Source organism: Bos javanicus, chromosome 16 (genome assembly GCF_032452875.1).
Source record: "Bos javanicus breed banteng chromosome 16, ARS-OSU_banteng_1.0, whole genome shotgun sequence".
Taxonomy (NCBI): Eukaryota; Metazoa; Chordata; class Mammalia; order Artiodactyla; family Bovidae; genus Bos; species Bos javanicus.
Window position 1 is genome coordinate 43988149 of NC_083883.1, and position 13319 is coordinate 44001467.

Consider the following 13319-nt stretch of genomic DNA (forward strand, 5'->3'; position numbering starts at 1 on the left):
GTTCTAGAAGTGGTCAGATATTGGCCACTTTTCCACCAGTTTCACCGACAGTAGAGATACAAAGTACCTGAAGGGAAAGAGAAAAAGCCTGAAGCAAACCAATCCAAGTTTAATGTTTCCCCCAAGCTCCAGATTTCATATTAAAAACTCATGGCAGGGGAACAAAAAACCCACGTAGATATTGTATTCTACTCTCTTATGTATGATTATGTTCTTTATCAACATAAAAAATAATGCATGTCCAAATGTTCAATAAGACTGATGGTCTGTTCCAGAAAAATCTTCCATTTTGTCCTGTTCACCTCTAACATATCACCAATACTCTGGGTGGAGAAAAGCAATGGTTAAAGGAAAAAAAGAAAAGTTAAACAGAGCTACTCAAAGCTTTTCAGAAATTTCATGTCTACCTATATATATGAAGGGAAGTTTACCATTTCATTTAAAGAAAACTTTAAATCAAAATTACATAGTAAAAACATAGAAAATACAGCTCAAGGTAAACTCAGAGAAGTCATACAGGGATATCTGATATCCTCATTCATCGTCAAAAGTAGAAAAGCTTTTATTTAAGTAAAAGGTAGCATAAAATAAGGGTTAAAGATCTCATTTAAGACAGAATTTTGATAACTCAAAAAGGGTAAGAAAAGCAAAAGCTCTAAACAAATGAAGTTCATATAGAAATGTTGTTAAAAGATATGGTTTGTAATCATCTTCAGATGAAAAAGCAATAAATAAAAGTCAAGCCCAGGTTTAATCAGCATCATGCTGTTTCCCGCTCCCCTCCTCCCACATCAGAGACAAATCACACTCTTAAAAGGTAACTTCAGTTTTTATTGAATGAGGACTTTATTTTTTAACATTACAAACTAACTCTCCCTTTCTGAAAAGGTAGATCTTACACTCAAAGACCAATCTTCAAGCATTTTTTTAAAAAGAAACTGGAGGAGAAATCCATAGTTCATTAACAAGAAGATTCACAACTTCTTTTTACAGTAACGATGGGAGGAAACCAATACACTTCACAACCTACAGTGGTTCAAACTAAATATCTAGAGCAGATTTTTAAATCTCATAAAGATGACATAAAGTAGACAATTATGAAAACTGTTCATAATACAGAATCTGGCTCTGACAGCATAGAACAAGTACTTGCTTTGCATTGCACCTAAGAAAGCATCTTCATTAAGGTATTCCAGGACAGCAGCTTCCCCTGCTCCCAGTCTTTTGTGTATATCATTAAGGCAAGTCTACAAAGGACCAGGAAGGCACAGGGGCATAGCAGCTGACCGGAGGAAACCTACGTAACTTCCTATAGTCTGACAGCCTTTAATGCAGACATTGGTGTGGCAAACTGTGTTTTGTCCTGTTTTTTTTTTTTCCTCCCAGCATCAATCTGCACCTGAAGCACAAGAGGTCACTTCAAGTCACTTCAACGGAATAAACAATTCCCATTCAATGCATTTCCAGTGAAAAGAGAAGCACCAGAAAGAACTAGAAGTAAAAATAAAGGTTTAGACTTGTTAGATAAACAAACTAACTCTGCAAAGAATACCACAGTGTGTGGTTTGATTTGTGAAATTGTACCAATTGATTAGGACTCAACGTCTATTATGTCAGATCATTATGTAATTTCAACAGCGCAAACTTTTCTTAAAAAACTGCACCATGATAACAGCTAGGGATATTTCAGTAATATAATAATGACTTAGTGGTGACCATTTACCTTTGATCTTGTAGGATTTAAGCTTGGGGACAGATACTGTCAAATTCAAAAACAAAACAAAACAAGGCAATATAACCAATCACAAAAGCATGGTACTGGTTACTTCTTCAGTGAGAGTCAATAAAGTAATTTCATATTTTCTAAAATAAGTATCTGCTCTGAAATACATGAAGGGAGATAGGTAGCAATCAATCAAACCTTGGTTTCTTTCTTTCTGGTCATCTGAAATTAAGGGCTAGTTTAGATATCTAAACATTTCAGTAACCTGAGGGTGCCTCACAAATATAAATCTAATCCTTTGGAATATCAAGTGTGGGTATAGTGCCTACCACAACCCACATTTGTGAATGAAAACACTGTATTTCTTTTCATTCTACAGCCTCGTGATCAGCAGTAGAAACTCACTCCCATTGTTCAGTGCCAAAGGGAGATACCTGTCCATAAGAAGATTAAAAAGGCTACCATAAAAATGAAAATACATAGGTCTATCCTATGTTATCTCAAGTTGGAAAATTGAGAGCCCACTTCTGATACAGAGTTGAAAGCTGAGTTATTATTAGTTTTAGAAAATGAACTTTTTGCAAGAAAGAAATAGAAAACTATGCCTAAGAAGGACAAATGCGGAGTACACAAGATGCACTGAAGTGACTGATTTGAAGTAGCCTACAAAGTACATTCAAACCACCTGGTACAGGACACTGTCATCTCAACTAAGTCAGTTCATTACAAACATCACTCCTGTCTAATCTGCCATAAAACTTCAGCTGAAGACTAGGACTGCTCTAGCTATGAAAGCAAAAATAGCCCCTGAAGTTAATTGGAAGCAACTTTTTGTGCATTATGAAAGCATTTTCTTAGAAGCAAAGAAAAAAAAAATACTATGATTAAAAACAATGTTCTAATAAAGCATAGTGCCCACACGCAAAGGAAGAACATCCTATATAACCACAATCTGTGAGGCTTCCTTGAACATTAACTGCTATCCTGGATGTCATTTTTCACACCATCTGGAAGACAAGCGTCTGACAGGTGACTTAGTGTGACTTGGGGATCTTCAACAACGTGGTGTCAGGCAATCTCACAGACATCTCTGGCTCTTCACACCGCCTCTTAAAAAAGTTTCTGACAAGTTCAAGAAATGAAGGATGTAGAAAACTATTCTTTTCTTCCCATCAAAATCCATCTTTTTTAGTGGATTCTCCAGTGAGGCAAACTGAGACCACAACACGGTAAAATGAGGTATTGATACAGTAACTGTTCATCAGGACGTCTCTTTCCTTGCTTGAGAATCTGTGAGCGTTACTGCTGCTGACCAAAGAATAGTTTATTATACATCATCTCCTTTATTCTCAATCAGACCAAAGTTAACTTATTTCAGTATTTCATCACCTACTGAAAACAAGCAGCACACAGCCAAAGGCTGCAGCCTTCTCCCCATGTATCACCTCTTCCCTCTCTCCACCAAATAACCTCCTTAATAAACTTATATGTACTACTCAAAGCATCATGTGTATTTTGTTGGTATTTCTGTTGGCGTGACATTGGTGAATAGTTCAGTGTCTTTCTGTATGTATTTGTGTGAGAAATGATGTTAAACTTCAAAATGCAAACCACAAACAGAAATCCAAGCAGGTGCCAACTTAAAGATTTCAGTATTATGACAGAATTTATACAAACACTGATGTATTCAAAAGGGAAAAAAACCTACTGAATCAGTTCTATGCAAAATACAGCTGAGTAAGAAGATGTGGAAGTTCCCCAGAAGATGTACAGTTGTGTACTATAAAATACGTACAAAGACATTTAGTTCTGGCTTATGAAACTTCCAATGATATTTAAAGAAAGAAACAGACATGGATAGGAAATCCAAAGCTGTGTCCACAGCTGCATGTTCTTATTTTTAAACTAATGTCTAACATTCATGGGGAAATAATAGACATTCAATTCAACATCTCAAATTCCTATTTAGAATGTTTGCATAAACCAAGAGGCAGGTTATTTCTGGATATCAGATAAATTTATAGGTTTTACAAAAACATAACAAACTTACACCAAACAAGACCAGTCTGGGTAAGTAAGTATATTATCTAGGCACCAAGAAAGGAGGACAGTCTCAGAAAAATAAGGGAGGTCTCAGTGTTTTGTCCAAAATTCCAGAAACTGCCCACTTACGGTATACAAACAACAGGGAGGTGTTGAAACATTTTACCAGTGTCTTATCTTTTAACAATAAAATCAGTTCATATTTTAGGAACACAACATTACAATCACAATGTAAATACTAAGAACTCAAGGCCAAGGCTAGAACCAACTGAAATCATAAGCTACCATCGCCTGTTTCCTCCACCAAGAATTCAAGCTTGTCCAGTAATTTAGACTGTGGTTTCCCGACCAGTTTTGAGATTGGGTGCCGAGAACTGTCGCCTCATTCTCGGAGGTGTCACAAACTGGCTACAGTGGTTGGGTCTGTCAGTCTGCTTCTGACAAGAAGTGGCTGCACTGCCCTCCAGCTGAGCTCCAGTGTTATAACTACAGTAAGCTTGACGGTGCTGGTGCATGTGGCGTTTCGCCTGAAAAGTCTGCAGGTCAGCGGTGGGGTGGCCACTGTGGGAGGCGAGCACGTCTGGGGAAGCAGATGCCTGGCAGCGCGTACTTTTCGGTTGGCCGTTATTGAGAGAATTGCTTCTCCAACGTAACTGAGGTGGCTGTTGTTGATTATTAATGTGCTGCTTGCTAACCTGAATGTGATCTTGACTTCGAGTGCCCTGAGGGCCCCATGGTAACTGGGGATCCTTAGAAGCTGCTCTAGTACCCTTTTCTTGGTTCTCCGGCTTATTTCCTTTCCTTCCATCTTCCTCTTTGGGAATCCTAAGCTCTATTACCTCATCTTCTGTGATGATGATGTGTGTCCCAGGACTCCATGAGTTTCTGTGTTTAGGGTTGCTCTTAAACGGAAACCGCGGCTTCCGGTTCTCCGGAGGGATGAATCGATGAGGTACATTCTGCCGACGAAGCTGCTTTGTTATTTCCTGCTGCTGCAGGTTCTTGAACCGAATTTGCTCTTGCCTCATCCAACGCAGACGTCCACGTCTAAAAGCTGGGTCTCCGTTCATCAGCTGGGAGACACGTTCTTCTTTACCAAGGTCTCCGCTGTCGCCTTTACTTACATCATTCTCAGGCTTACTACTGGCACCAGCACCACTGGGTTCCTTTGATTTTTGGTTTCCTTGGGTTTTCTGTTCTGGAGACCCAATCAGCGGCAAGACTTTCTCCATTTTGAGCATTTTATTTCTTAAGACTTTTATCTCCTCATCTTTCATGTTATTTTGCTTTTTGACTTCTTGCAAAATATCTTCCAGCTTGTCTATATGAACCTTGAGGTCATCCACATCAGTCCCACCTTTACTACTGGCCATTACGTCCTCAATCTTCTCATCCCCTACACCAACGGTGTCCCAGACATCCCTGGCCACTGCCCTCCAGGAGTCCCGCTCATTAGGATCTTTCTTCCCATACATGGCACAAAGTTCTTTCATCTTAACAATGGCCAAGGCTTCAATCTCCTGCCGACTATGCCGAAAATCATTGAGAGCAACCTCGTAGCATATCTCTTTCACAGCCTGAATCTTGAGATCTGAGATGGTGACCCACTTGGAGTCTTTACTCAGGCGTCTTCTCTGGGGGATCTGATACATTTTTATTGGTTCCCGTTTCTTCCCACTGCTGGGGAGGCCGCATTTTTTAACAATGGTTTGCAGCTTGCTGGGAGGCAGCTTTTCTCTCAGAGAAGTAATCAGTTTCCAGCTCTCTTCGCAGGATCTCTTGTCAGAATCATCCCCGCTATCAGAATCCGCGTCCTTTGGAAAAACAAAATCAAAAATGGCCCCAAAATAACCAAAATTAAAATGTAAAAAAGGAAACTCAAATTGAAGAAAAAGCAAGCAAAAAAAGCCCTAATAAATTTAAAAATGAAACTAAAAAAGTTAAAAAAAAAAACAAACCCAAAACAAACAAAAAACCCTAGATAATGTGCAAGTCTATTAAGACATATGCTTATGTAGATTATCATCAATATGAAGATTTGCTTTTTTTTTTTTTCTAGTAACATTAATCCAAATTTCCACTTTGTGGCTTAAGTGATGGAATCTGCAATCAAATTTCTTAGGAGGGCTGAAACAGTGAGAAAGTCTCTCACTGTAAGGTCACATGAAGTTATTAACAAAATGGTGTGAAATAACATCTCCGCTATCTCAAGAGAATGAACTAAAACCTTCACCCCACACATGCTAACACCCATGCAGCCACTTCCCCACATTTGCCTTGGTTATTGCTGTTGCTTCTTCCAGAAACTCTTTCCCCCATGAGTGAGCACAGATGCCATACAAGATGTGACGAGCAGGCGGATTAACAAAGGTTAGTAATGCTGGAGAATGCCACGTTTTGTTTAGCTTTACTAAAAAGAGCAGCCCTAGAAAAAAGTTAGAAGATGAGAAAGTAGAAAAAGAAGCAGTCAAACAGGGATGTTAAAAATGCTAAGAATCCCTATTAGCAGACCATGAGAGATTCTTATCAACCAAATTGTTTTTCTGCTAGAAGGTAAGAGGGTTCTGAAACTAGTCTTTCCATGAGCACACATCAGATTTGCTACTTTCCTGTGTCATGACAAATTGATCTATTTCATTTGTTACAATTAAATTTTGTTATCCATACAATAAGGACACATAAAAAAGGATCTTTATAGTGAGTCTGTTATTTTGTTTTCCACACACTTAAACCAATAAATACCTCATCTCCAAAATTTTAGGAAACAAATCTCCAGAACATAAACTAAGCTAGGAAAACATACTTTCATTTAAACATTATTTAAAATTGCCAAAGTAATATTTTAATAAATACAACCTAGAGATCTGTTGTTTCATCTATGAAAACCTATGGTGTTTCTAGTTTTTTGAGGAATATTACTTTAAGTTGACAACTCTATCAACATGTAAAACACAAAAGATCATATTCTGCTTATGTATTCTGATTGTGGACGCTATTTAAAACATTATCTCCAACTCTCTGTCTTTCCAGCTGTTTTTGCACCGTTACCTCTTTTTCAAACAACTTTACTTAGGCTTAAAATAGCAGTCTGACTTTACAACTAAGCAATTTCAACGGCTATTTGGATAATAACTGATTATTCTTAACAAACACAAGCAAATCTTGCTAACATGGGTCTAAATGAAAGCTGGGTTGGATTTAGAACTCCCTATGACAGACAAGATTAAGGAAGGCTCTCTATTCAAGAGATAAAAGTTACTGGAAAAAGAACTACTCACTAAAAGGGTAGTTCAAGGTAGTCTAGTAAATGAAAATGTTCTTATTTAATAGTCTCTTTGACTTGGCTATGGTTACCATAATCATCTCTAGGAAAGGTTTAGGAAAAAAAAAAAGAATTGAAACTGATAAATAGTATCTTGTTTTCTAGACCAAAGACTTCTTTTTCTGTATGTACAGTTACTTTCTAGGGAATGAAAAAATAACCCCTAACAATAATAGCAATAATTTGGCCCCTGAATTTGGAGACGTTACTACTGATTTGTATTATTGACATTTGCCTATAAATGGATACTAAACCATTTATAATACCTACTTATTTGAAAATTTATCAGCAAAAAACAGATAAAGCTAAATTTATACACTCTACACTATTTTTTCCTTTTCCTTTTTAGTTTAAAAATCTTAATAAAATCTAATCTTAAGTGATAAAGGATGACATTAATAAACATTAGAGAAAAAAAGTATGTCTGACATCTAAAAAGGTTTTCTTGTATATATGCAAAAACTGAGTTATATAGAACAGAAATTTGCTCTGATTCTTTCTACATAATTAACTATCAGTTTTTTCCTCTGGGCTTCTTTTATTTTCCTTTAAAAGTTGCCTAATGATGAAATGAATACCTAATTAAGGAAATAACAATTCTAATTATTGCTTTAATATATTTAAGTGATAAAAGTTATGCCTTTAAACTCTAAAATAAAACATAATTAAATGAGTTTACATAAATTCAAAAGAACTAAGTTAAATCAAGTGGCCATAATTTTCTTTCTTTTTATAATACTGGTCATATTGCCTCTGTAGAATATGTTCTCTTTAAAGCTCAAACATATCACCCCTATCACTTACTACTGGCCACAATACTGAAAACTCTTGCAAAACTTACGTGCCGAGATTCAAATCCTATCTTATGTCAAAAAAAAAAAAGATTTTAAGATATTTAGATTCATTTATTACAGGGCTGGAAAAACTACTCAGATCTGTCCAACTCACATGTCACTAAATGATCCTGCTGTTTTGATTAAATATCAAATGGAAGGTAGGCCTCCTGAAGAGACTCTGCCTGAAGACTATGAAAATAGAGAGATGATTCCCAAAACATGTGTCAAAAAGCAAGCAGAGAAAGGACCAGGCATACAATCAAGCACTAACTAAGAAAGAATGTTCAGCAACGTAACAATGGGACACAGTGGGGGGAATTATTGTAATAAAAAACTCATGAGCCTGAATTCCATTTTTTGTAATGCTGTTATTATGCAAAAATAATCACATACAATAAATAATAAACATTTACTGAATATAAAGTCCTTTGTATCGTCTCGGTGTTTATCCATAGGGTGCATTCAAAACATATCTGTTGGTTGACTAATATAGGGTCATAAAAATACATTTTTAATTCAGTACTGTTAATGGCTAAATATTCCTCAGGCTGAAGTATTAGAAATCAACTCCTTTTGAGGATAAGAAATTTAAGTGGAACAGACAGTTGGACTTATAAGACGAAAAAACCTCCTTGCTTTAAGGAGCTGCTCTTAAAATCCTAGACTGCTTTCAGATACAGAGCAATCGACAATCAGAACCTGATTACTTGCAAACTAAGTATGTCCTCCGGAAACTAAATGTGCCCTGGAGCCATCTGGTTTGATATGAAATTCGCTCAGTCATGTCTGATTCTTTTCAACCCCATGGACTGTAGACCACCAGGCTCCTCTGACAATGGAATTCTCCAGGCAAGAATACTGGAGTGGGTAGCCATTCCCTTCCCAGGGATTGAACTCAGGTCTTCTGCGTTGCAGATTCTTTACTATCTGAATTTACTTTCTGTTTATTAACAGTCACTGTCTTTATTTCAGAGCACAGGATGATCACCAGCCATCACTATTCGTTTACACCTGGTTAGTGACTCAAATGGCCCTAGCAGCATTGGCATCACCTGGGAGCTTCTTAGAAATGCAGAATCTCAGGTCCTACCCAAACCTACAGGATCAGCATCAGCATTTGACAAGACTCCTAAGATGTTGAGAAGCACTGCTCTATTGGACAGAACACCAAAGAAAGCCAGAAGACTCATGTTTAAGCCTCAGACCCATCAGTTAAGAATGGGCAAGGTAGCATTTTTTTAGACTTTGCTTCCTCAACTATAAACCCGAGGAAATGTCTGTCACTTTATTTACATATATGGCAACTAAAGAGGGTTATTTTGGAAATCAGAAAAATGATGGATGTTAAAACTCTCTGTAAATTATAAAGCTGTATACAAATACAAGACATTACTGTTAAAGGCTCCTTCATGTGTCACAAAGTTTTCAAGCCCTTAATCACACTGTAGTTGAATCTTTGTGTTTTCATTACAAACTAATGCCAACGAGGCCTCCTAAAGAGACTCTAATACACTGCTATTATCTTGCCCCAAACACTTGATTTATTCTTGCAATCCATTCTTTTTTGGGCTTTACTATAATTTCCAAGATAACAAACTGAGTTAACATACTGCCAAGAGTGAGAATCAAGCTGCTCTGGAAAAGACTGCTTTTGCACAAGGCCTTGGCTTTTCTGATTCATTTAGCAACAGCCTCTCTTTTTCAAAGCACAGTACAGCTGTAAGGCTATGGTTTACATGCTGTATTTACACTTGGTATTCTATATGCTGTATGTTATGCTAAGGGAAGAAACCAGTATCCCAGCTTTCTCACTAATGCCTCCTTAACCAGTTCCCCCTTTCTCCCTAATACCTCTAAGAAGTCCATCAATCTTAAAAAATTAAAAATTCCTAAACTGCATCCACAGTATCCAAAGGTTGCTATGCCTTTTTCTCAATAACATGTACCAAATGAATGCCTAGAAGGTTCCTATAACCAAGGCTTTGTAATCCAAAACTGGATGGCTTGAAACATGAAAATCTAACTAATGGATAAACTTATTTATTCATGCAATTCAATTTCTAAAAAAACTAGAAAATCAATTAACATCATAAAATGCTATCGCCATTAGCATCACAAGCTGCAACCTGAAACTGATTTCTCAGCTACTCACACAAACGCTTTCTCAACCCAGAGAAACCAGACTTCCCTCTCCTCTTGGAGTTGGTTGGGCAGCCCCTACTTCCACTGTCACCACACATGCCACGGAGACCCTTACTGAGAATTCAGACTCCATGCAGGGAACAGAAAAGGATTAACACATGCAACTGTGCAGCAACACTTTTAGACACAGTTTAACTTACAAAAAAAAAAGTCCACCCAGCATAAGAACAATCCCCAAGTCAGCCCAAGAGCAAAGAATTAGTACTATCAGGTGATCAGAAACAAAACCAAGGCAAACACCCATCAAATTCAATATTCAGAGTAATTATTATTGACAGAGTCACCCCTGGTGCATATTTAAAAACCACTATCAAGAGGCCAAGGCTACAAGAAAAGCTCTCAGTATTTCCTCAAAAAGCACTTGGTTTTGATAGAAGATGTGACTTTAAGACATAGAGGCACAGAAGTAGTACCTTTAAGGACAGTATTTCAGGCTAAGGCTACCAGGAGATGGAAGGTCCTTCTCCATGAAGGACACGAGACAAGAGCGCATGGTGTCAGTGAGAGCGGGAGAAGCAACGGGCGAGTGCTCATATCTGGGACGGGGAAGGTGGGACATGAGAGCAAGCTGCCCTTTCCTAACGGAGGATGTAGGATGGGCTCCTACCAGTCTCTGCTGCTCCAAGAGAAGATCTGCTTCTTCCTTCTCCTTTTTGTATAGGATCTCCATTTCCTGTAGCCTACAAGGAAAAGAAGAGCGAGAAAGAAAAGAAACTGTAAAATCATGGAGCTGTTTCAGGAATCCTACTAAATGCTGAAAAGAAGTGCTAGTCATGTGGGCCACATTGCATCTGTACAGTACCTTTTTTCCATCTCCTGTTTCATATCAATTCCTTGTTTTTCCAGAAGCTCTCTCTGGGCAAACGTCCAGTCCACAGGCTCAGAGGGGGTCTCAGCAGAAGGAGTCTTTTCCCGCTCAGCCCGTGCTTGCTCCGGGTGGTTAAAACGGAACACGTGGTTTTTACCCATGATGATACGGTTTCCTAGCACAAAATATAAATAGGGTTAAGAAATCACTTTTTAAATGTACAGTATCTTGGTTAATAGCCTCACCTTCCCTAAAGCAAAAAGCAGTTTCTGGAGTTTTACAAGAACATAAATCCTAATGCTATCACTTCGACCTGAGACAAAGATTTAAAAATAAAAAGTTTCTTGTGCAAGCCATGTGTTCTGAAGACTTCAAGCCTCTCCCAGTCTCACCTGAGCGCAGCTGAACAGGCTGGGTCACCCTCTTGCCATTTACGTAGGTTTCTGAACGTTCACAGGGCTCCAGAGTCACAATAACTAAGAGGAACGCAAACTAATGTTATCATCACAGACCATGGGAAGAAAACAATGGGAAGCAGCTGACGACTCAAGGTGACTAGCATAGATTTCTGCAACCAATCAAGTGGCTCAGTGTCTATATAACAGTTCACTTTAAGGCACCAGGACCAGGGCTGCGGCTCAGATAGAAACATACTTAAATTCACTTAAGAATTTGATAAACTTCAGAAGAAGACAGGAAATGTTAGTTTCAGTGATATCTGGACAGTTCAGTATATAAAAATGAAAACCATCAGAAATCTTAAGTATGAGATATAGGTAATAATCAGAAAATTATGATCAAGCTATATTTTTTCTTTTTTTAAAAAAATATTTTATTTATTTGGCTGTGGTAGGGTCCTAGCTGCAGCATGTGAGACCTAGTTCTCTGATCAGGGGTGGAACCTGAGCTCCCACACTAGGAGCGTGGAGTCCCAGTCAGTGGACCATCAGTTGTTGCTGTTGTTGTTCAGCTGCTAAGTCCTGTCCAACTCTTTGTGACCCCATGAACTGCAGCATGCCAGGCTTCTCTGTCCAACACTATGTCCCTGAGTTTCCACAAACTCATATCCATTGAGTCAGTGATTCCATCCAACCATCTCATTCTCTGTTGCCCCCTTCTCTTCTCGCCCTCAATTTTTCCTAGCATCAGGGAAGAAATTTTCTCCCTATACCACCAGGGAAGTCTCCAAAGGTAATATTTTGATTCCTGTTGTTGTTGTTCAGTCATTAAGTCATATCTGACTCTTGCAAACCCACGGACTGCAGCCTGACAGGCTCCATAGGATTTCCTACGCAAGAATACTGCAGTGGGTTGCCATTTCCTTCTCCAAGGAATCTTTCTGACTCAGGGATCAAACTCATGTCTCCTGCATTGACAGGTAGGTTCTTTACTGCTGAGCCACCTGGGAAGCCCAGTATTTTAATTAGCAAGGAATAAATTATGTAGCAAATAGGAAAAGGAGTTATGTCAAGGCTGTATATTGTCACCCTGCTTATTTCACTTATATGCAGAGTACATCATGAGAAACGCTGGGCTGGAAGAAGCACAAGCTGGAATCAAGATTGCCGGGAGAAGTATCAATAACCTCAGATATGCAGATGACACCACTCTTACGGCAGAAAGTGAAGAGGAACTAAAAAGCCTCTTGTTGAAAGTGAAAGAGGAGAGTGAAAAAATTGGCTTAAAGCTCAACATTCAGAAAACTAAGATCATGGCATCCAGTCCCACCACTTCATGGCAAATAGATGGGGAAACAGTGAAAACAGTGGCTGACTTTATTTTGGGGGGCTCCAAAAATCACTGCAAATGGTGACTGCAGCCATGAAATTAAAAGATGCTTACTCCTTGAAAGGAAAGTTATGACCAACCTAGATAGCATATTCAAAAGAAGAGACACTACTTTGTCAACAAAGGTCCGTCTAGTCAAGGCTATGGTTTTTCCAGTGGTCATGTATGGATGTGAGAGTTGGACTGTGAAGGAAGCTGAGCGCTGAAGAATTGATGCTTTTGAACTGTGGTGTTGGAGAAGACTCTTGAGAGTCCCTTGGACTGCAAGGAGATCCAACCAGTCCCTCCTAAAGGAGATCAGTCCTGGGTGTTCATTGGAAAGACTGATGCTGACGCTGAAACTCCAATACTTTGGCCACTTCATGCAAAGAGTTGTCTCATTGGAAAAGACCCTGATGCTGGGAGGGACTGGGGGAAGGAGGAGAAGGGGACGACAGAGGATGAGATGGCTGGATGGCATCACGGACTCGATAGACATGAGCTTGAGTAAACTCTGGGAGTTGGTGATGGACAGGGAGGCTGGCGTGCTGCGATTCATGGGGTTGCAAAGAGTCGGACACGACTGAGCAACTGAACTGAACTGAAATTATATAGCAC

General features: G+C 38.7%; 1 protein-coding gene across 11 annotated transcripts in view; it reads right to left on the minus strand.

Annotated features, from left to right (window-relative positions):
- Positions 1–13319, minus strand: part of KIF1B (kinesin family member 1B) — a 151067-nt gene that overhangs the window by 61788 nt on the left and 75960 nt on the right. For 8 of the 11 annotated variants that reach the window (XM_061382765.1, XM_061382761.1, XM_061382758.1 and 5 more), the window contains 3 exons: positions 11327–11410; positions 10929–11109; positions 10734–10806 (listed from right to left, as the gene is read on the minus strand). In XM_061382765.1, the coding sequence (XP_061238749.1) occupies positions 10734–10806; positions 10929–11109; positions 11327–11410 (338 nt within the window). Of the gene's footprint in view, positions 1–810; positions 5581–10733; positions 10807–10928; positions 11110–11326; positions 11411–13319 lie in introns of those variants that run through there. The other 3 variants (XM_061382768.1, XM_061382767.1, XM_061382766.1) reach the window with 1 other exon arrangement.